The 22,301-nt window shown below is 51.2% G+C and overlaps 1 protein-coding gene across 2 annotated transcripts in view; it reads left to right on the top strand.

The window, feature by feature from the left end:
• Positions 1-21,730, top strand: part of NDOR1 (NADPH dependent diflavin oxidoreductase 1) — a 38,983-nt gene extending 17,253 nt beyond the window's left edge. For both annotated transcript variants that reach the window (XM_090021307.1, XM_090021308.1), the window contains exons 7-15: positions 24-224; positions 1,381-1,502; positions 5,220-5,440; positions 7,199-7,306; positions 8,439-8,553; positions 9,549-9,695; positions 11,135-11,253; positions 16,903-16,997; positions 19,212-21,730. In XM_090021307.1, the coding sequence (XP_089877433.1) occupies positions 24-224; positions 1,381-1,502; positions 5,220-5,440; positions 7,199-7,306; positions 8,439-8,553; positions 9,549-9,695; positions 11,135-11,253; positions 16,903-16,997; positions 19,212-19,356 (1,273 nt within the window). In that variant the 3' untranslated portion in view covers positions 19,357-21,730. The remainder of the gene's footprint in view (positions 1-23; positions 225-1,380; positions 1,503-5,219; positions 5,441-7,198; positions 7,307-8,438; positions 8,554-9,548; positions 9,696-11,134; positions 11,254-16,902; positions 16,998-19,211) is intronic.
• The last annotated feature ends 571 nt before the right edge of the window (positions 21,731-22,301 follow it).

The following is a 22,301-nucleotide window of genomic DNA, read 5'->3' as shown; positions in this document are numbered from 1 at the left end:
GTCACATTATTCTCTCCCTGCAGGCTTCCCCCAAGGTATGCTCTGCACTTCCTGGATGAGAATGCTGACAATGGAGACCAGCCCCAGCAAGAGGCAGGCAGAGACATCCCCTCGGAGCTGCACCCCTTTGCTGCCCTGATGGTGTGCAATCAGAGGGTCACTGCGGAGTCGCACTTTCAGGATGTCCGGCTGATCGAGTTTGATATTACTGGCTCTGGAATGGAGTGAGCAGCACTCAGTCACCCCTCCAAGCCCCTGCCCTCTGTGTGGGAAGACAGGGGGCTGCACTGGCCCCTCTTCATTGAGCTACCAGTACATCTAGGTGGATGTCCTTTTTTCTATAAGGGTAATTTCTGTGGCTGCCGTGCTTTCTCCTATGACTGCAGGCTGCACAGACACCCTGAGGAAGAGCCTTTCTTTTTTTTCCAGGGAGCTCTTGCTGGAGTGAAGCAGTGGTTTGATCTGCATGGCCTTGTCTGCACCATGCCTAGCTGGGCTGTTCCCAAGTAATCCCTTCCACCCCTCTCTTACTCAGGGCTGGGAATGATCCAATAAGGCTGCTCCAGGTTCATCCCCAGCAGCTGCTCTCTAGCATGCTGGAGACAAAAGTCTCAGAAGCAGCCTCACTGACTTATTTCTGAGTTTGGACCTTGCCTGCAGGGATGGGCAGATGGGGAGCACTTAGAGCTATCCCAGCTGGGACACAGTGCTATCATGGTGTAGACAAGCTCTATGTTTGGCAGTCTGACCAGGGCAGTAGTGTTTGGATTTCTGCAGCCCTCCTCAGTGCCCCTGGAGCAGGCTCCAGAACATCTGGGAGCCCCACAATACAGACAATGCGGCTTCAGCTGATGCTGCATACAGGCCCTGGTAGGGAGGTGGGCATGGAGAGCCATCCTGAATCCACAGGAAAGGATGACTGTGTCTCCCTAGGCTCATGCCTTTCAAGGGCTCTCCCAGCTCTCCATCCCTCTCCTCCTTCCCATTTGTAGGCAGGTGTACTGGGCCCTGGAATTTACACAGTGTAATCTGTTCTTTGGCACTCTTGGCCACGTCTGTAGACTGCAGAGCTGGTGGAAAGTTTGATTGTATTCCAGCCCAGGTCTAGGGCCTCAATTTACCAGCCTCCCATTGTGGGGCACTCTTACACTGGTTCCTTGTACTTGTTTGGGAGCAAACTGTTGGAGATAGAAGCAGGAAGTTTAGCCGCAGGATTCCAATATGGAAGGGGCCATATGAGGAAGAAAAGGCTTACTGATAATCACCCTTGCTGTCCCCTCTTACGGCAGAGGCCCTTGGGTGCCTTCCAGCCCACCTCCCCTCGCCAGCAGTGCTGCCTGGAGTTTCTCTCAGCTGGTATGTGTGCTATGTGTCCTGCAGGTACAGCGCAGGAGATGTAGTGATGATCCAGCCGCGGAACTCTCCTGAGGACGTGCAGCAGTTCTGCCAGCTGCTTTGCCTGGATCCAAACAGATGCTTTGTGCTGAAGCCCTCTGAGCCTGGTATGCCCTGCTCACTGCTCCTCCTTTCTGTTCCTGCCTGGATGGGGCCAACTGCTCAGCAGTTCCATTCTAGCTCCAATCTGGGCTTTCATTTCACTTTGGCCCTTGGCAAGCTACAGGATGGTCATTAGCTCTTGGTGGCTGTCTGCCTGTCTCGTACCAGGAGGGTGTCACTCATGACAGCGAGAAGTGGCTCCTGCTCCCCGTTGGAGGTTTGAATGTTTCCTTTTGTCCTTCAAGTCTCCAAATATGTGGTCCCACTCTGGGGGCACAATCTTATGACCAGTGGCTGTAGCTATGCCTTGTATGTCCAGTCAGCAGCCACCTGAGGGCAGTCTGGATCCTGCTGCTTCGTAGCAGCTTCTCATAGTGTCACAGAGAACACTTCTGCCCTCTGGCAGTGCCTTACTTTGATTAATTTAGTACTTCTATCACCATTTGGCTGCCAGGAATTCAATCTGTGGGCCCCAGAGAGGTCTGTCGTCCCATCCCCCTGGGACAGCCAGAGAAGCCCCTCTTTAGTACCTGCAGTGCCCTGGTAGATGTGACTTTGTACCCATCTGGGTGGAGCCATCCCTTTGTCCCATCAGCTTGGCCCTGCCAGTCACCATGGGCTTCACAAATCTGTTGAGATACCCAAGGGTGCATTCTACCTTCTGTTTCTCCTGTAAGTCCCACTGGTTAGATCCACTGTTAACTGCAGTGGGAAGAAGGAACCAGAGATCAAGAAGAGGCCACTGAGGAGAGAAGAGAGGAGCATAAAGAGTAAATGGAAGAATATAACTCAGTGTGATCTTATTCCAGCTTCTCCACCCTGAGATGGTCCTTCTTCCTCAGTTGACAAAGCTGTGACACCTTCTCATGTGCTAATTCCCTGTGGCTTCAAGCCCTTGCAGGAGTTGTAAGGGAGAATACAGATACCCAGAATACTGGGTTCTCCCCGCACATGGGAGAAGGCATATTCATCATTTGATATCCTCCCCCACAACCTGAGCAGACTGCCAGCACTAGGAACAGAGGAATCCTAGACCCTGCAAAGAATGTGTGGCAAACCCCAATCTCTATACTCTGGACCCCAGGCTAAGCTGCTGAGAGCTATCAGATTCCTCTAAAGTGATATGAGTGCTTTCACTCAGCTCCAGGCTCCTTTGTGGTATCTGCTGCACAGGAAGAATCTAAATAATCGGAATCGATGGAGGATAAAGAGCTCAGAAAGCTACATCTCCTGGGTGTTGAAGCCTATTACTCGGCATCACTCCATCTCCATCGGCAGTTACCAGGCCAAGTACAAGCACTCTCTGAAGTGAGATATAAAGTGTCTTTTATTGACAGATTATCAACAGTCATTACCAACTCCTGCCCTGGAGGTGACCTTAGGCAACACCCTTGTCTCTAGAGATCAGGGTTGGTTTGCAGTTCTTGACCTTCAGGACTCTTGAATTCCCAGCAAGGCTTAGTCACTAGGGCTGTGTGAAGCTTTAGGTGGTGATTCATTTCGGAGGAGATTCAGCCCAATTCAGTGGCCAAATTTCTGAATCCGAATTGAATCTGGACCGATTTAAAGGTCCGAATCAATTCAAAGTTCTCCGAATCTTTGGAGCTGGTAAGCACTTGGGGGGGTGGTGTGGAGGGGGAAGCCAGGGAAAGGGGACCAGCACCATCCCGACCCCCGCCCACTCCCCCAGCCCCCCCCCAGCTTGGTACTTTAAAAAAAAAGCCCTCCATGCTGCATGGGGGGCTCTACCATGAGCTCCCCAACCCCCTCTGCTCCCCCAGCCCCTCTACAGATGCCCCCCCCACCAGGCCTCTGGCCCTTTAAGAGAAAAACAAACCAAGAAAGGCCCTGGGCCTCACCACTCCTGCAGTGGCCTTGGGGCTTCGGGGGTCCCCTACATGGTGGGGGGGCAGCAGGGATTGTCCCCTGCCGTCAGGAGCATTGAGTCTGGGGGATTTTTTGTTGGTTTTTTTTCTTAAAGGGCTGGAGCTGACCTGGGTGGGTCACCTGTGCGGGGGCTGGGGGAGTGAGGTGGGAGTCAGGGGGCTTGTGCAGAGGTCCCCATGCAGTGTGGGGCAGTGGGGATCACCCCCCCTCCCCCGGCCTGGCAGCACCCAGTGATCTGGGGCTTTTTTTTTCCAAACAGCCAGGAGCTGGGGTGGGCGAAGCAGCCATTGCCAGGCTAGGAGAGTGGGTGGGGGATGGGCCTGGCCTGGCTGATTCAGAGATTCAGCAGCAGCCCAATCTCCAAATCAGATTTGGCTGAATCGAATCTGGAAAGTGATTCAAATTGCTGAATCAAATCACTGTCCCCTAAATCAACCGAATCTGAATCTGAAGCAAATACTAGCCACTTCATCCAGGCCTATCAGTCGCTACCTATATGAGTGCTCCCTTTTGGTTTGGTTTCATCCCCAAGAGAATTCAGGAAGTGCTTGGCAGTGGCAGCCCATGTGAGATGATGCAGAACACATCTGCCCTTACTTGGACAACTGGCTTGAGATGGGCTTGAAGGAGTATTCCTAAGAGGTCTCCAGTGCTCTATTCATAGTCCTCAACCTGTTCCAGACTAGGTGTGATTTACAGCATATCAGCTCTTGCTCCCAACCCAGTGAGGTCTTGCAGGTTACTGACTATTAGATGGATGCTTTAAAGCAAAGCCAGACTTTTCTTGAGGCAGGTGTCAGATAGTTGCATCTCCAATGCCCAACCTCAGGGAAAACCCTGTCACAGCAACAAGAACTGACCTCACACTTAGATTCCATGTTATTGTGCCCATGCCAGACTCCATTTCCATTCCACCACCACCACTGAACACTATGTGCATATTTACCTTGCTGTCCCGGTTTCTGTAATCTCCAGAGGTGCACTCCCACACGATCTGCAGAGGGGGTACTACCTCACATACCTCTCATAAGTGGTTCCTTAGCAGTTTATGGTTTAATTGAAACCACCTCTGAACTCAAGGTGTTTGGTCCTGAAAGGAGTCATTGATCCTCCTTATCAGTGTGCTTGAACTCTGGACAGTTTACCTGCCCTACAGAGTTTTTCTGCTGTTTGGGTACTTCCCTGTTCCTAGGTGCTATGCCCTCTGGAGCTTCCTGTTTAAGTACTTGTTGCACACTCATGCCTTTAAAGCATCCATCTAGTAGTTCTTGCCTCAGCCAGGAGGGCTGGTGAGGTCAAAGAAGTGGTGTGTTCTGTGGAATTTGTAAAGGGGAGAGGAAAGTGGTAAGGCCAAGGTGGGTTCTGACTTTCATTTAGGTTGAACTGTCACACTCCTGATTTTCTTCCCCCAAGCCAATCAGGCTCCAGGGAAGCCAGACACACTCAGGGCTGTTCCTGGAGAGTGGAGAGGAGGGCAGTAGGGGTTTTATGGGTATATAAGAGAGAAAGCAGGACTTTGGAGGTTAGGGGAGCTTCTGTGGGAGCCTGAATGGGATTGCCCATGTGAACGGCATGTGAGCAAAGCTGCCCTCTGTGACAGGGCAGTAAAGTAGTGCCTCTGCTTCCATATGGAGCTTCACCAGCCCTATGCTTGTTTCAAAGCATTTCCTGCTCCAGTCTGACTGAAGCAAAGCCTAAGGCCAGCATGAGGTGGGCTGGGAGGGAGAGCTCTTTCAGCAAACAAAGGGCTGCTGTGCAGCCTGGGCATCTTGCCCCTCACTTAGGTCAATGCCAAGCCCTAGGGCTCTCTTTGATATTTGTATCTTGCCTTGCAGACATGGCCCTTCCTGCCCACTTGCCCCAGCCCTGCACCATCTGGCATCTGGTCACCCATCATCTGGATATTTCTTGTGTCCCTCGTCGCTCCTTCTTTGAGCTTCTGTCCTATTTGTCACCAGATGAATTGGAGCGGGAAAAGCTGCAGGAGTTTAGCTCTGCGCAAGGTCAGGAGGAGCTATACAGTTACTGCAACCGGCCTCGCAGGACTACCCTCGAGGTAGGGCAGCTGAGTAAGTAATGGGGGCTGGGAGACCTACTCAATTGGCTTTTCTGGGGCTGGTCTTTGAGCTTTTGCCTCTGCTCAGTGAAGCTAAAGCAACTCATATTGGAAGCAAGTCTGAGTAAGTAAGTTGTGGGGCTTCTGGGGCCGTCAAGCCTAGTCTGAAGTCATAGATACTTCTACAATGAGAGCCGTTGCCCCTGGGAACAGTTTATCTATGGGTGCAGAGGACTCCATCCCTTGAAGTATTTCAGTCAAAACTGAAAAACTCTCGTTCTAAAATAAGTGCTCTTGCTCAGCCATGAGAGATGGGCCAAGTGCAAGGCTTGTTAGGTGAGATCGTGCTGGCTTGTGCTGTGCTGGAGGTCAGATTGATTGTACTAGCTCTTTCTGCCTTACTGTCTCTGAGTTATTGCTTTGTGTCATGAATTTTACTTGCTGCTGCACAGCAGGTCTGGGCCTTGTATTCTGCTTTGGTGCCTTCCCCTGGGATGAACACCAGCATTATATCTTGCTGAAAAGGGAGCCCCTCATGTGCCTCTGGAGTCCCCCACACCAGTGAGTAAGCAAAGTATAGAGCCCCATGCAGCTGTTTGAGATGAAGGCTGTTCATTATGGGGATGCAGTAAGGCTAGCTAGGCTCTTCTTGGTGGAACTACAATGCAGGAGAAAGCGCAAGGAAACTTTGTGGTGGCTCCCCTAGAACGGATTAGAATCTTCTCAAATGGCAGGCCAGACCATCTGTCTCCTCTGCAGTGCCCTAGCTGCCCTGCTCATAGCTGAGGGATGGCTTTCCTTGTTCCCCCACTAACACAGCATGTGCTGAGTGCCACCAGAAAGCATAACCAGTACCAATGGAGAGCGGTTAATTTGACAATGGGGGTGAATGGATCTGCAAAGGGGCACAAGCGCCCAGCCCTTGGCACAGAGCAGAGAAGGCTGGGGTGGCAGCTGGCAGCTTGAGAACGTGGCACCTTTAAGGCCCTAGTGTACACACTTCCTCATGTAACCAGTCTGCCTCTCCAGAGGTTGCCAATCTCTGCCCTAAAGTGATGGAGGGAGCAGGCCCTGCCTTTGCCACTTACTCCAGGTGTGTTATCTTTCTCTCCCATACCTGAGCATTCAGCCTCTTCTCCCTGGTACACACTTCCAGCCCTATCCTCTACTTTACCAGGGGCGAAGGAACCAGGAATCCCAGCTTCACTAACCACCTGGTGTCAAAGCAAGAAAAGCATAGAAATGTGTGTGATCAGGTGTTTAAAGATATGTCTTGTAGTGCCCCCTTTCAAGGGGACCAAGTAAAGTCACCCAGGTGACCTTAACTGGAATGTTTCCTTGCTCCAGGAGTTAATTTGCCCTGTTACCACACCCCTCACACCGCTTTGTATATGGCGTTTCTCAGATTCTTTTTTAAAAAAGTATTAACATTGTTGTGGGAAACTGGCCAAGCTGCACTAGCCACTGACAGCAGGTTTGCCTGTCTCACTGCCTGAAATACGGCCAGGTAATGCAAACCTGTCCTGCTGCCTATAGAGCTCTGTACAGTAGAGGCCTCCTCCACCTCACAGGCTGCTGTGTTCTTAGGTGCTCTCCCGCTGAGTAGTGTGGGTGGGAGTGTGTCAGGTGGGAGCCAGCATTCAACAGCTGAACAAAGGGTAGTGCCTGCTAGGCTTGAAGATTTCTTCTCCATGGGGACCTCCCAAGGCAAAGACTCTCCATGGGAACTGCCTTCTCTTACACTTCTGTTGTTCCCAGGTCCTGTGGGATTTCCCTCACACCACTTGTGCCATCCCACCTGCATACCTGCTGGACCTCATCCCTCGGATCAGGCCCCGGGCCTTTTCTATTGCCTCCTCCTTGTTGGTAAGCATCCCAGACCCTCTTGCTCTCATGTGAGGCACATTGAGTTGACATCACTGTGGCTAGAGTTCATGGCATAGGTTCCCTGCCTCAGGCAGATCTTCTGTCAGAAACCCAGCATGGCATGTAGATGAGAGCAGACTGCTTCTGTACCTTGTGGCTGTCCAGACCATGTCTAGGGCTTTGCTACTTGTCTTGGAGACAATGGCATGGTTAGTGCTGTAGGTTTTGATATCTGCAGCCTAGCTAGTCTCCAGCCTAGGTCACTCCCACTCCTGCTCCCGTTGAAGTCATGGGACTTAGACACTGGATATAGCAAGAGGTTTAGGCCCTGAAATTTGACTGGTCCCTGTGAGCAGTGGGGTGTCATACTCTGGGATAGGGATGGACCTGGTTTCTCTGTTATGCATTTGGGGGGCCATGGTACCCTGCACGTGTCTGTGGCAGTGGTAGAAATGGGGATAGTTAGTGTAAAGGTGGGGAAACCACTTCCCTTTGTGACCAGTAGATGGCATTGAAACCCCAGCCCTGGAGGAGGTTTTGCTAGCTAGTGAAGATGCCCAAGGGCTGTTAGGATTTTTCCCAAACTTTTAAGGTTCAGGTTTCTGGGGTTTGACTATCTCTTCCCCTTTCAGCTATTCAGGGAGGGCTTCTCCTGTCTCTGGGAGTGCTGACAGTTGGCCAGCACCCTATTCCCTCCCCTGCCCCTTGCCCCACAGCTGAGGGGATCAAAGAGGCAGCTTCAGGTAAAGAAGAGCCTGGGCATGCAGGTAGCTAGAGCCAGAGAAACTACTACCCTGAGCAGGCTGTGGGTCCAATCCTGCAGACCAGCATCCTATCCACTCTAGTACCTTGTCTCCTGCTGCTTCACATTAATCCACGTGTTTATACATTCCAGCCCTCCCTTTGTCCCCTCTGGTTTGCATTCGGCTCTGGCTGAGAGAGATACACGATGCCGTCTGGCCAGAGGATCTCCTGCTGCCTGTTGTGCAGGGCTGCATGGAGGGGACTTACTTCTTTGCCCATTCCTTTCACCACATGAACAGGGAAGGGCCTGCTAGCTCCCCTAGCTCATAGCTGTAGCCCAGGGCATTTTGCATTTGAACTCCACCTCACCTGAAACCTTTCTCCACAGGCTCACCCCAACAGGATCCAGATTCTCATGGCTGTGGTGCAGTACAAGACACGCCTCAGCAACCCGCGACGGGGCCTGTGCTCTACCTGGCTGGCATCCCTCAGGCCTCAGCATGGTACCTGATCACATTGGACCTCAGTTTGGGCCTACAAGCCACATGCATATCGGCTAGCAAGAGCCTGGATGGAACTTGTGCATATTAGTTGGCAAGAGGCAGGCCTGGGGGCCTGTCAGCAGTGAGCATAGGTCTGAGCTTCCCAGCAGGAAGTGCCTTGCTACCCCATGACATACAGCCCCTTTCTCAGCTGCCAGCCCCAGCTGCTGCACATCCAGCCCCTACCCCAAGGACCCGAGCCATCTCCTGCTTTGGAACCTTTTTTCCTGAGTCCAGCTGCCAAAACCTTCCCTAGCTGCCTGCTTTCCCAGCTAGCCGCTGTGCCACAGTAGGCTGCTTCCAATTTCTTGGGCCCTTCCCTCTGTTGTGAGGGCCAGCAGTGTAGTCCCAGCCCTTCATGGCACTAATGCTGGGCAGGAGAACACTTCTGAGTGTACCAACCTCATCCATCTAAAGAGACCTGTACAGCATGGCCTCCAGTTGGGTTCCTACAGAAGAGATGGTGAGCTGGGTGACTGTTAGAGTGAAGCGTGGTTCCATATGTACTGTGCAGGCTGTGGTCACAACACTCTTTATAAGCTAAGTAGGATTGGGCATGCTTCCAGTACCTGGCTAGGGCCTTTCCCACCCAGCTTGCAGTCAAGGTGAGTCCTATCCGTACCACCACAGTTAGGGGGTACTGGTCTCCAGCAATTCCTTCATATAAAGACCTTTGTAACCCAACACCCCTCACCTCCCACAACCAGTGTTCAAGTCAAGTGTGTTCTACCATGTGGATCCTGCTTTCAGGGCAGCCCTCCCTGGGCAAGGGGTGTTTTACCATCAGGTAGTTCTCATATATCTATCATGGGTACTGGTTGGCTGGAACCAGGTTGAGCAGCCCCAGAACCATACATGGGGTGGGGGGGTGAATATCTGCTGTGCTTATGTTCCAGTTCTAATTCCAAGATCTGTGGTGGTCAAGCCATGACCTGTTGGTCTGTTCCTTTTTGCAGGTGATGTCTGGGTGCCTCTCTGGGTAAAGAAAGGAGGAATGAAGTTCCCTGCCAAGCCAGATACCCCCGTGATCATGATTGGCCCTGGTACAGGAGTGGCACCTTTCAGAGCAGCTGTCCAGGAACGTGTTGCCCAGGGCAGGAAAGGTGAGGTCCTCAGTTGGGAATAATCCTCCAGAGGATGTGGGAAAGACTGTGTGTCCAGTGTGGAGGAAAGAGTGTGGCTGGGTGGAGGTGAGGATGCAAGGAGCCGAAGAGAAACAGGGCACAGAGAGACCTGGCCTATACAAGCCCTCCCAGCCACTCTGCTGAACAGCAACTTCACCCTAAGCCAGGACTTGAGGGTGAGGGATTCTAGAGGTCAGGTCCTGTCAGGTGAGTACCATGGGAGGTGAGGGGCACAATCTTTAGTTTGTGGGAGGAGCTGGGAGAACCAGGAAATTCTGGCATCTGGGCCCCTTGGGCTGTGGGGGGCAAATCTTTGATTTTTAGGCTCTTCAGAGTGAGATGTATACACCCATGGGGGTATATCTTTGGCATTTGGATTGATCTGGTTGAAAGGCATGAGGGCCAGGTCCTCCAGATTGGGAAATGGGGGCACAGAGAGGTGAATTAGGGTCTGGGTTGGCACCTTGGCCTGGGTTAACACCCTTTGGCCATTATTTCCAATCCAGCTGTGCAGAGAGGCTCTTTCTGTGTCATCTCTCTGGATCAAGTTGGAGTCTCATCCCCCTTTCTGGCCTGATGGTGCTCCCAGGAGAATGTCAGCAGAGAGGCCAAGAACAGGCTGACCCTGGGAAGTAGGCTGTCCCTTCTGGAAGGGCTGAGGCGGTCTACCTGCTTAAGTACAGATCTCAGGGCTCCTGATCTAGCACAGCTGCCATGCACAAGCCTATGCTGTCTCTCAAAGGGAGCAATGGCTCTGCTCCCACCTCTGCCTCATCTGGGCCATTGTCCAAGGCTTGGGACTTGCTTGCAGTTTCCTGGCTGTGGGTGATGGTGGCCTTGGCATATCCTGCAAAAACCCAGCTCCAGTTCTGATGCAAACAGCTGAAGGCTGCCAGTGAAAAGCCATTAGACTCCCAGGAGCCAGTCATCCTTCCTGGGGCCATCCACCTTGTTAGTGTGGCAGGCAAATGCCACTTTTGGGGAATGGCATTTCTCTTATCTCATACCCACTGCACCTTAGCAGAAAGCATGGCTGGGCAGAATATGGGTCAGCTTAGCATATGGACTTGTCAGAGGCTGTCCATGGAGTCTGCAGGACCTGGCAGGCACTACTATCTCTAGGGGCCAGGGCACCTGGCTAGAGAGTGGGTATAGCAGGTTGGAACCAGTTGTCACCACAGGCTGCCCCTGAGTTAAAGATGAAGGTGCCTGTCACCTGCTCCAGTTCATGCTACTCCTAGTTCCTGGCTGGATACTTGTGGGGCGCACTGCCTTATCTATGGTTGCTTTCAAGGAGTGTCTTTGAGGCAGTCCCTTCACCTGCAGGCCTGGTCCAAGTGCATTTCATGGGTGCCTGTCTCAGAGCACTTCCCTTGGGGAGCTGGGTTCCCTCCAACACGGTTCTTATTTCTTGGCAGGGAACTGTTTATTTTTCGGCTGCCGCCAGAAATCCAAGGACTTCTACTGTCAGGCTGAATGGGAGGAGCTGGTGAAAAAGGGCTTCCTGACTCTCTTTACAGCCTTCTCCAGGGACCAGGTTAGTGAACAGGCTGGTGCATTTGAAGGAGAGATGGAGCACTCCAGTGCTGCTTCTCTCATAAAGTGATTGATGGGTGCCATGGTACTAATGAAAAGGGGGTGGGAATCCCACAAGACGGGAAGACAGTGTTGGGTATTTTCCTGTACAGATAGTCAGTACAGTTTTGGGAACATAGGAGAGCTCTTCCCATTTACAAAGCCAACAGGAATCTGGGGACAAGAAGATGAGACAGGTGACAATGGTGATGCCAGCAGATAGTGGTATGTGCTCATCTGGGTTGGTAGTGTTCACCCAAAAGGCAGAGTATGAGACGGTCCAATAAGATATGTAGTGTGCGGGGAAGACCACAACTGAGCAATGCCTGTAGCAACCAGAACTCTTTCCCTGGGTGGGAGAACGCCTGGAGAGACATAGGGGAGCTGCTGAGGCAAGTCACCCTGTCTCATGGGATGGTTCACATTTGTCTGGAACCAGCTGGGGATTCCGGCTGCCAGGCAGGAGGGCTATGCTTTTCCCTCCTTGGTGTGGGGGCTTCACTTCTGTCTTTCAGCATCTGCCTCCAGCAGGAGGTTGAGGCTCTGCTGGCCTGTATTGCAGGGCTGGCTTTGTTACAGCTGTAGATTACACTGTCAAGTTGCCTGTAGAGCAGTTTCCCCCTCCTGATGACATGACAGCCTTCCTAAGGTTGGCTTACAGCAGAGAAGGATGAACGCGTGAAGGGCCACTCATTTCCCAGGCTGGGCACTGTCTGTTTCTCAGTCATTCTAGGCCTGTAGACACCAAAGCTGCAGGTCTCCCCTGGGGCAGGTTCCAGAAAGATAGTGTGAAGCACCATTGCTACGGTTCCAAGATGGGGATGTTGCTTGTGAGCATGTGGGCCATGCCAGTATTTCTGAAGGACCAGGATGCTGCCATGCTGGTGTGGTCATGGCCTGGCCCTGATGGTGCTTGCTCTGCATTTCTGTACCTGACTCCTAGTCCAGTGCATGCTGTTGTATAGCTGACTTGCACATGAGTCAGTTACACATGGCAAGATTGTTTCAGCTGCCTGACTTAAAACTGTGGAGGGTGTTGGTCACCAAACCCAGTCTCCACATAAGCAGCATTATGCCCCCCATACTGCTCTGGCCTGTCCCAAGCACCTTTCTGAACAGGACTGGTTTTTTTCCACCACTTTCACTTCCAGTGCAGTAATTGCTGGGGTGTGAGACCTCAGTGCAGTAACCAGGGTGGGTAATGGAGTTAGCCAACTCCATTGACTCCCTCAGGGAATAAACCTGGTATGTTCGGTTTCTAGTGGAACCCAGTGGTTAAAGGCCGGACTCTGTGGAGGGGGCTGGCTCTGGGAAGATGAGCCTCTGCCAGGAGCTCAGTGTTACCATCCAGCTGGGTACACAAATGTGCTGCGTGAAAACAGGAGAGGTCGTTTGAATGGGGCCTCTGAAAGAAGTGTGAGCACAACACGGTGGTTAATCAGCTTTGTTTAAGTGGAGCATGTGACAGATAAAAGGCTCCAAGATCCTGTAAGGTTGCCATGGTAGTAAACTTGGGGGGAAAAAAGTGACAACCCCCATCCCTTCTGCCCCTCCAACCCCATCTATAATTACCAGAGATCCTGGTTTTCTCTGATTAAAAAAAAATCCCCAATTTTTGGATTTAAAAAAGTAACCCAAAATCCACGGTTAAAATGAAACACTACTAATATATATATATATATCAGTGATGTTTCATTTTAATTGGTTACTTTTTTTAATTTTAAAATTGGGGATTTTTTTTTTTTATCAGAGAAAACCAGGATCCCTGATAATTACCCACTGGCAACTCAAACTCTTACCTCAATCCCTCAGTTGCTTTAAAACCAGCTCTCCCTCTAGCTGCCTTCTGATCTTTGTAAGGTGGTGGCACTGGGGAATTGAGTGGCAGGGCCCTGAGGTAAGCAGAGGTGCCTGCCACGCTATCGCCAGGGTACCACATCACCTTATTCTGCTTCTCCATTCTCTTCTGCTGCACCATCTGTCCAGCTGACTCTTCTCCCATTCATCTATAATCAGCACAGCTGCTGTTTCCAGGTGTAAAAGCAGCCTTGAAGCCCAAGGCAGATCAGCTAGGCACACAGCCCCAACAAGCTGTGGAACAGCCCCTGTGCCCTGTCTGCTCTGCAATGCTCCAGCTCCCAGCAGCTGAAAAACACCCTGCACTGTTCCCTCTCCATCAGGCTCCTTTTACTTGCTGCTGATGTGCAGCCTGCTAACATGTCTCTTACAAACAAACTAGTTTTATTGAAAATAACTTGTATGCAGATATTCTTCATTGTACTGGCTCTTTCTGCCCCCAGAATGGTCCCACAATGCCAGTTTCAACTCGAATATGGATGTTTTCCAGAAAAGGTGTGAATGGGAACTTATTTCCAGTTAGTTTACATTTTTTCCCCTTCCTTAATGCTTGTCATTGATTTTTCAGACATCTTTTATCTGGCTGCTCATAATACATCAGTTTAATCTCGTTGCAAAATCTCCCCAGCCCTTTGCCTAACTGTATAATTGCAGAGTTTGGTTGGGTTTTTGCTACTATTTTCCTGTTTAATTGACCGCAACAGAAGCAAGTGAGCTGGAAAACTTACACAGCGCCCAGTCCTGCTCCCACAGGCTCTGGAAGGAATGGGAGAAAGGCCCAAAGCAACCAGGTGTTGTCAGTGTCCGTCACCCACCTGCTGTCAGCTGCTTCTTCCACATTGAGGATGAATAGATGAGAGCAGCTAGTCCAGAGCTACTCTGCTTTGCGCTGCAGGCTCTTGCCTTCCTGTCACAGCCCCTCTGAGGCAAAATAAGAATTTGCTGTTCACCCCTGCCCAACAATTTTCCTCAGCAACCTCTAAGGAGCAACTGGGTTAAAAGCTCTTTTGAAATCCAGGTCGTTTCTGATAATCCAGCCACCTTTACGTACATTTTAAGTCCCACCACGTTGGGCTCAGCCTGAGGCTTGCTGGCCTTGATGTTCCTCTTCAGCTAGACATTTGATAACTCCTTTCAAGAGGTGATAGAAATTGTGCCGCATCCATGTCTGTGTGATCCTGTCCTGTTTTGTGCACTCATGATGCTAGGTCTGGCTGCCTGTACTGTGTGCCTTCTTTCCTGAATAAGAAGACATTGAGAAATACTCTGGGGAGCTGGGAAACAAAGTACCTATGCATTCAGTGCAGACCTAGAGAAGGGTAATGACACCGTTTCTTGACAGTTTCTAAGGAAACATGGTTTGAAAGAACCTTTTGGCCAAAATGCAGTGATGATATATCATGCAGGCACTTGGGTTCTTCCCTCTACAGAGGGCTGGCAAGCCTGTTGACTCGTACAAGTGCTCATGCTCCAAGATCCTGGCCTGAACCAAGACTCAGGAAGTGCCTGGAATTCCCTCCCCCAGCCTGAGTCACCATCTCAATCCCCTTGTTCTCCTGACCTTTCCCTTGTAGGAAAGAGGGAGACTGCACCCTGTTTTAAGCTCTCCCCTTGCATGTTTCCAGCACATCACATTCTGGTTTTGAAGAGCCATAGTACATAGGATGTTTACTGGCTGTGCAACTAGCAGTGGATCATTTAAGGACTTGAGCAGAGTCCCAGCCTCATGGGCAGAACCACTGTCAGCACTTAGCTGATTAACATTAACGATGCTGAGCTGTGGGTGGCCATGGCTGGCTGTCAGTGCCTACAATGTGTTTGCTCACCTATGATGGCCATCTCAGCCAAACTCTGACTGCGGGGAGCTTTGCGCCTCAGATGACCTTGCTGCCTCCTATCCAGTATCACTACTTCGTGGGACAAATGCATGGAATGATTTTAGCTTGGGAGACTGATACCTGCACCAGTGGCAGCCCATACCAAGAGCTGCTTTGGGGACTTCTACCAGGGAGGTGGAGTGTTCCACATGTCCACATTGCATCTCATAGTGGCCTGGAATGGTTGAAATCCAGTCACAGTCTCTTGAGCTTCAACTATTGATGGGGAAGGGCCAGGTTGCCAGGGTAAATACTCACTGGCCCATAATGAGCAATGTTTTAAGAGCCTGGCTTAGTGGGAGGGTAGAAATGAGCTCTGTCAGGCACTCTGCCTCAGTGTCTGTGCTGGGTTGCTCCATGTTACTGGTATGTTTATCAATAGTTTATACAGGGTTGATCAATGATTCATGGGTGGTATAAGCAAGTTACAGACACAAGTAGGCTGTTAGGTAGCAGTAAGTACAATGGTCAATGGTGTTGCAGGAAGCCAGAAGCTAGTGGTAGGAGCAATGTGTTGGACTCTAATAGTTTTTACAACTGTTTCACCATTTGATAAAGCATCTCGGACCCTCTTCTGAGCTTACGTATACACATCTCCTCGCCAGAGAGCCCGACCCTGCAGAGCATTCCACAGCGGGTAACTGCATGCATTTGAACCAGGGCACCTGGGAGGAGATCCAGGCTTTGTGCAGAGAGCAGAATCCACTGAGTATAAAATGGCACTTCCTTACTTCAGGCCTGATTGAAAGGGGCAAAGTGCAGTAGTCTCACTTGCCTGCTGCTGGTTCACTAATGGCAAAGATGATGGACAGGGTTGAGAGGTACACCTAGTGCCCATTCAGCTCCACCAGTGGCAAAGATGGGTCTTCCCTATTTTCATGCTCACTGTAGTGTATCTGTAGCACTCAAGCCAATCATTTCCAATGGACCTAGCAGTGAAGGGCCTGGACCAGTTCGCTGCTGCTGGCATAGCTGCATTAGAGGGGCAGGTGCTGAGAGCTGTCCTCTCTGAGGGATCCTGCTACAGTAGGACAGCTTTACTACCCTGCCCTACCCCAGAAGGAAGCTGCTTGGAGATGCAATGAACTAGTCACCACCTGTCTGCCTGGCCCCCTCTTTTCAGGCTAGCCCTGCTGCATTTCTGAGTTGCAGGAGTAGGTTTTAGCCCCACAAAGGGGTAGGGGTCCAATGTTGGTCCAATGGCAGGAGGAGCAGTCTTAAGCTTTGGCACTTGGTGTAAGGTGGAAAGTCTTCATTCAAGGCAGGGGCAAGGCATGGCAAGCTTTTCACTGGCACGGCTGCAGTCTTGGGATGGTCTGAGGACAGGTAGTGTCACAGTTGTATTTCAGTGCTAGTCTGAGGGTGTGGGGATGGTTGGAGATGGCTGGAAGGATTATTTCTAGGGAATCTATAGCTTGCAGCTTCTCTAGGTCATGGCCCAGCAGTGAACCAACTAGTACCTACAGCTGCTGGCAGGAGAGGTGCAGGGAAGGGATCCCTGTCTATTTACTGTAGCCACTCAGTTCCTGATGTGGCTTTGTCTCTCAGCGATTGCCCTGCTGTGTTCACGTCATAGTGGCTTGTCCCTCCCAGTTTTGCCCCAGTGAGGATGAGGATCTGTCCCCAAGGAGCTTGCAGTGCAAGCGATGGTTGTATGGTCTAGGTCTGCGGGCACTGTGAAGCACCTGGATCAGTTCTGCCTGCTTCTAGATGGGGTTGGTACAAACTGGGCTGTTCAGAACACTAACAAATCAGTAATAGGGGAGGAATCCTACCATTTGCCCCTCTCTACCTTCTCTAGCAAGATGAGCAGCACTGGTGTCTGTGCTGGCAGCTAGAATCCACTGCTGCTTATCATGGTGTGTACTTCCCCACAGGAGGAAAAGATTTATGTCCAGCACCGAATCAGAGAAAACAAAGGGCTGGTGTGGAACCTGCTGAGTCGTGACAATGCTCACATCTACCTGGCTGGGTAAGTACTGGCTGGCTCAGGGTGCTGCCATCTCAGGGTGCATCTGAATAGTGTTGGGGTGGGGTATTTTCATTCTTCCTATCGTCCAGGTAGAAATCAGAGTGGTCAGTCCTGCTATGGCACAGCCTGCTGATTTGATAGTTGGCAGAGTGTTGTGCAGTGGGGAAACTGTCTGTACATTTGCCAGAGTTAGAATTGCAGCCAGGTTGGGGTTAGCAGCACTGTACTGTTGTCCCTACAGGACGGCATTATTACATGTGCCTGGTGCATCCATTTCAGTGCTCAGGGTACCTGAGCACTCAGAATTCCAGTGGTTTCCTAGAACAGACCATGCCCTAGGTCCATTGTTTATCAACAGAACGGTCACTTGTCTTCCAAGTGACTGCTGTCAGGGATCAGTTGCAAACAGGATCCCAATGATCTCCCTAGGGGAAATCTTGAATAGAGCACCTACAAGCAAGGAGGCATGCAGCTCTATAGGTCATGTGATCATGAAGTGGAGAGAATTTTAGAATGCTCTCACTCTCTCCCCCCACCCCTGCTTTCCGTGAGTTTCAGCTACAGCACCACAGCCCAGGGAAACTATTTGATAAGGTAAAGAGTGGAGGCAGCATCCGGGATAATGGCAGCCTAGACCTTATAGGGCTTTATAGCCATCCAGTATCATGATTTGCATTCAGAAATTGGTCCTCAGCCAGAGCAGAGCATGGCATGGGCCCTGTCATGTGCTGCTTCTCCGTTTGCCCCAACCACATTATGCACCAGCTAAGGATTGAGGTTTTGTATCCAACCTCACACAGAGTCTGGAGGTGACCAAAGCTTGCATCAGCAAGGCACAGCCCATGTCTAAGGAAGAGGAGTACTTTCTGTGGCCAGCTGCCTGCACTGCTCTGTGAGAATAGAGGCATGGAGAAAGAGCCAGTAAGATCCCAAAGTCTCCAGTTTCCTAAGCAATTAATGGACACATGCCCTTTAATATGTCTGTGGTCCCTATTAAGAGGAGTCAGTAGGTCTCAATTCTCAGCTCCTGAAGAAAAGAACAAAGCCATTGATAAGGCTCAGTCTGTCCCAATTAGAAGCTAGGTTGGAGACACCACTGCATCCAAAGCAACAGTGACCAGTCACTGCGGTGTACCAGAGCCAAAACTGGGATCTCTCTGGACCTTTCCCCTATGGCACGTTGAGACTGAAAGTCTGAACTTAGGTTGGACTTTGCTCATGGGCCTCTAAAACAAAAAATGAAAAGCCAGTGAAATATCTGTGTAGTTCCTGCACTCGCTAACACAGGGATCTGGCACTTAAAGTGGTATTTACAGAGGGATCCTGTCATCTGCCCTTTGACCTTTGAACACCATCTCTTACTCTTAGTGCTTTCAATCGTGTTCTCCTAGAACCTGTGAGACCTGACTTCTTTGGCAGGTTGTCTCTGCTTCCAAGCCTGCCTACATGAGTTTCTGGCTTGCACTACAGCCCTTTGCCCTTACTTGTTAAGTATTTTACATTTGTATTTTGGGGAGCCCTGGAGATCTCTGCCCAGCACTCACTGACTCTGAGCGGAGGCTGGTATAGTTCAGGCTGTTAGTTGGAAAGTGCAGTCTGGCATTAGAGGGTCTGTGCTCATAAGACTGGAGCCTTATTCCTAGCTCTGCCAGTGACTCACCAGGTGGTCTTGGGTAAATCATTTAATCTGTGTGCTATTGCCTCCTAATCTCAGAAAGGAGTGTAGGGCTAGTTCGGCTCCCACAAAGATGTTTAGGGCTTTCCTGGTGTCTATAAAGTGCTTTGGGTTCCTTGGGAGGAAGGGGCCATGGAAGGGTGGAGCATAGTCTTTGTCCAGCATCTTGCATTAGGTAATCACTGAGTATGATTATTGCTATCATCATTAATAGTAAGATCAAGAGGGCTTTTTTCTCCTCTGCTTCCTGCCAATCCAACTCAAGAGCAGGAACTTCACTGCCAATTCTCAGAGTGACACTGACCTCCCTCACATTCTTGGAAGTACCAGCTCAGGTTTTGTTTACAAGCCAGGAAATGATTTGGCTGAGCCTCTGGCTCTGTGACTGCTTGGCCTTGTCTGCCCTGAATGTGCAGTGTCACTAAGGCTAGCATGCCATGTAACAGGGTCCAAAGGGTGCAGCAGAGGCTTTAAAGTACAGAGCCTGGACCATGTTCTCCTGTCTTGGGCACACAACAGTGGCACTTTTTCTCTTCCAGAAATGCCAAGGAGATGCCAGCGGGTGTCGCAGAGGCCCTAAAAACAGTGTTCCAGCTAGAAGGAGGCCTGTCTACTTCAGAAGCTGAGGAGTACCTTGCAGCCTTAGAGCGATCCCGTCGCTTCCAGTCAGAAACTTGGTCATAATCCCAGCCCCGAGCTGGGCCTGCTCACAGCTGAGTGCATGTAAGCACAGAGGAGTGAGCCTGCAGGAATCATGTCTAATAAACCCCCAGGCACCTGGCTTCAACCTCAGTCCAAGGGTGTCTCAGCCAGCATGGCTGGCCTGCTGGTGATGGGCTTCGGCCTGGCAGCTGTTAAGTTTCCCCAAGCCAGGCCTTGCAATTTTGGCTGCAGCCAACCCTTGTCTTTCATAGCTGTCTGGAGTGTGATGGACACTTACTATCCTAACCAAATTCACTTATATTCTTGCCTGTTGTCCTCTGGGGTTGTGAGCACCACCTCATTAGTATGGACCAAGACCCCAGACTCGGCTGTTCTGTGGCTTAAGGTGCTAGATGGACACACAGGGTACGTGTGATCTGGTGCAATTCCTAGATGCAGCACATGGAACAACAGCTATGGGTTGGGAGGTTGCGAGTAGGTTTCCCTTGATCCCTTGCCCACAAGTATTGAGGAGTGCCATTATTCCCACTCTGTGCAGGTCAGAGAATTCAACTGTGACTTGCTTCAGGCCCAAGCGGGTGTGTGGCAAAGTCCTGAATAAACCAGGTCTCTGAACTCCCAGTGTGCTGTCTGTGCAATCAGAGCCCTTTGTGTTCTGTAAATGTGTTCTGCTGCCTAGGGGCCCCTGGAGTGCTTGAAGCAGGAGTCCCTGGTGTCTTCTGGAGTTTACCAACCCCCTAAACCTACCTCTCGAAGTGTGAACTTCCCCTTTCCTCAAGGGCTGCCGTGAAACCTCAGCAGGATAATTAAAATGTTGCACATTTTTATACCCCCTCGTGGAGCCCAGCAGCCAGCCCTGCTGCTCCCTCCAGCTTGTAGCACCTGCACTGCAGTTCTGAGTGACTAGAGTCCATATGGGCTGGGCACCAAGCTGAAAGTATGCACAAGGGTCTGGGGATGCTGTTTGACCAGGCCACAGGCCCAGGGAAGTCGCAGAGCCTGCCCTTGGAATCTGCCTTTGGTGGGGCAGAGGGCATGGATACAGGTTCAGATGCAGCTGTACAGTGAAGGAAGGGTTTCATTACACTTCTCACCAGGTAGCCAGTCCCCAGTACAGGTAGCATCAGACTCCTGGCTCCCTTTGCCTTGGCTTGAGATATCAGGTGTGACGGCTAGGAGCCCAAGTCCAGTGTGGGTCTTTTCCCTGAGCCTTACTGTCATGGGCCTCTTTGAGAGGCAAAAGTGGGGCTGGAACTTGCCCCAGGGTGGCCAATGCAATTCCCCCGCTTTGAATGACCACCCATCACTCAACTGCTGGGAGTGGGATGGCTCCACAGTGCAGCTTTCCCAGGTCTGGGCAGGTACAGGTTACTGTTTTCCTCTACACATGTTATCACCAATAACAAGTGGTGTGAGGATTGCATTTAGCATCTGCTTCCTCTGTGCTGTTATCCCCCTTTCCCTCTTCCTGCTCCTCTGGCCCTGTGGTTTCCCCATCCAGCCCCTTTCCTGACTTGCGTGTGTCTGCAGTGCCCCTATGCTATTACCTCTGCCCAGTGTCTTGGGCTTGTGGAGCTCAGGTCATCACTCCTATCCAGCTCTTTGTAGCCACTGTGTAAATAGTAATTAGTGTCCTGGATGTGAGTCAGTCCCCAGGCCAGTTTCTTCCCAGCTGGGAGCAGATGTCTGTGCTGCCCCAGGCCAGGATGGGAATGCTCTCAGGCAGGAAGGGGAAGTGAATGTTGTGCATGCCAGCAGTGTGACCATGCTGGCCCCCACCCTGGATCAGCAGATGGGCCTTTGCAGGTGGTTGGGCAGCCTACATATGTGGGACTGTTAAAGCTTTATCTTCAGCATCACTCTGTAGCTGGACTGATTTTATAAGTAGGGTGTAGATAAAATAAAAGTTTTCCCACGTTAATTAGCCAGTGGTGGCCTTACACTGAAAGGGGCTGAGCTGGAAGACCTGTTCTCCCACATCCTGTGAGCAGGCTCAGGAAGGGCAGGGCATGCCAGGCTTCCTTCTTCCCTGCTAGGACTTTTTCATGTCCACTCCAACCTGGGTTGAGGACTCCTTGCTGTGGTAGCATATTTCCCTTCTAATTTTCATCCCTGGTTCTTCTTGCCTGTGGCATTGGGCTGCATGTACACTATGAGGAGGAGCCAGGCTGTGTAGCAGAGCTTTTCAGACCAGAACACCAACTCTGGTTACATGAGGGGCCCAGGCAGCCTCCAGTGCCTTGAGGCAGGGCAGTGCTGGGGTGGAAATGTTTCCAGCAGGCTCAGGTTGGCCTGCGTTTGAGCACTGAGTCTGATGCCTGGTTAGAACCTGATGCCCGGTGAGGGTCAGGAACAAAAGGGGGGTAGCTGATAATATGTTGAGCGGGCTGGCCAAATCTCTTTCCTGAACACTGTGGGAGGAGGGCTGTGATTGTCCCTGAAGAGGCTGTCAGTGCCACTGAGGAAGACGCAAACCAAGGATCTTCAGAGGCTACAAATGTATGAGGCAAATAAAAGGGGTCACCCTGAGCAAGTGCAACTGTATCTGCTGAGGCCCATGGCTCATGGAAAATGTGAAAGCCAAAGGAGGCTTGGGGCTGACAGGAGATGGCTGGGTTGGGTGTGGCCAGAAGATGAGTACCAATCTGAAGCTGGACCGACAAAAATGCCAGTGGATGTAGTACTGGGGGGAGGGCTACAGGCTTGGAGGCTTGAGGTCACACTGAAGGCAGGAGGAGCCTTGGGAAACACCTGGGTGAGGAGGCACTTGCCCTGCAAAGTCTTAGGCACAGAAGCACCAAGACAGTGGTGATAAAAAAACAGGGAGTGCAGGGAGCAGCAGGGACTTTATGGCAAGACAGGGGGTGCAAGCCAAACTTGCAGTAACAGTGGGACTATCATGGTACCATCCCATGCAGCCCTCAGGGGAACAAAGCAGGGCTCAGGGCAGTGGGCACCAGACCTGA

This window comes from Crocodylus siamensis, chromosome 11 (genome assembly GCF_052110815.1).
Source record: "Crocodylus siamensis isolate JL-2025a chromosome 11, ASM5211081v1, whole genome shotgun sequence".
In the NCBI taxonomy this organism is placed as follows: Eukaryota; Metazoa; Chordata; order Crocodylia; family Crocodylidae; genus Crocodylus; species Crocodylus siamensis.
The sequence above is the reverse complement of the archived record's forward strand: the minus strand, read 5'-3'. Positions and strand labels throughout refer to the sequence as shown.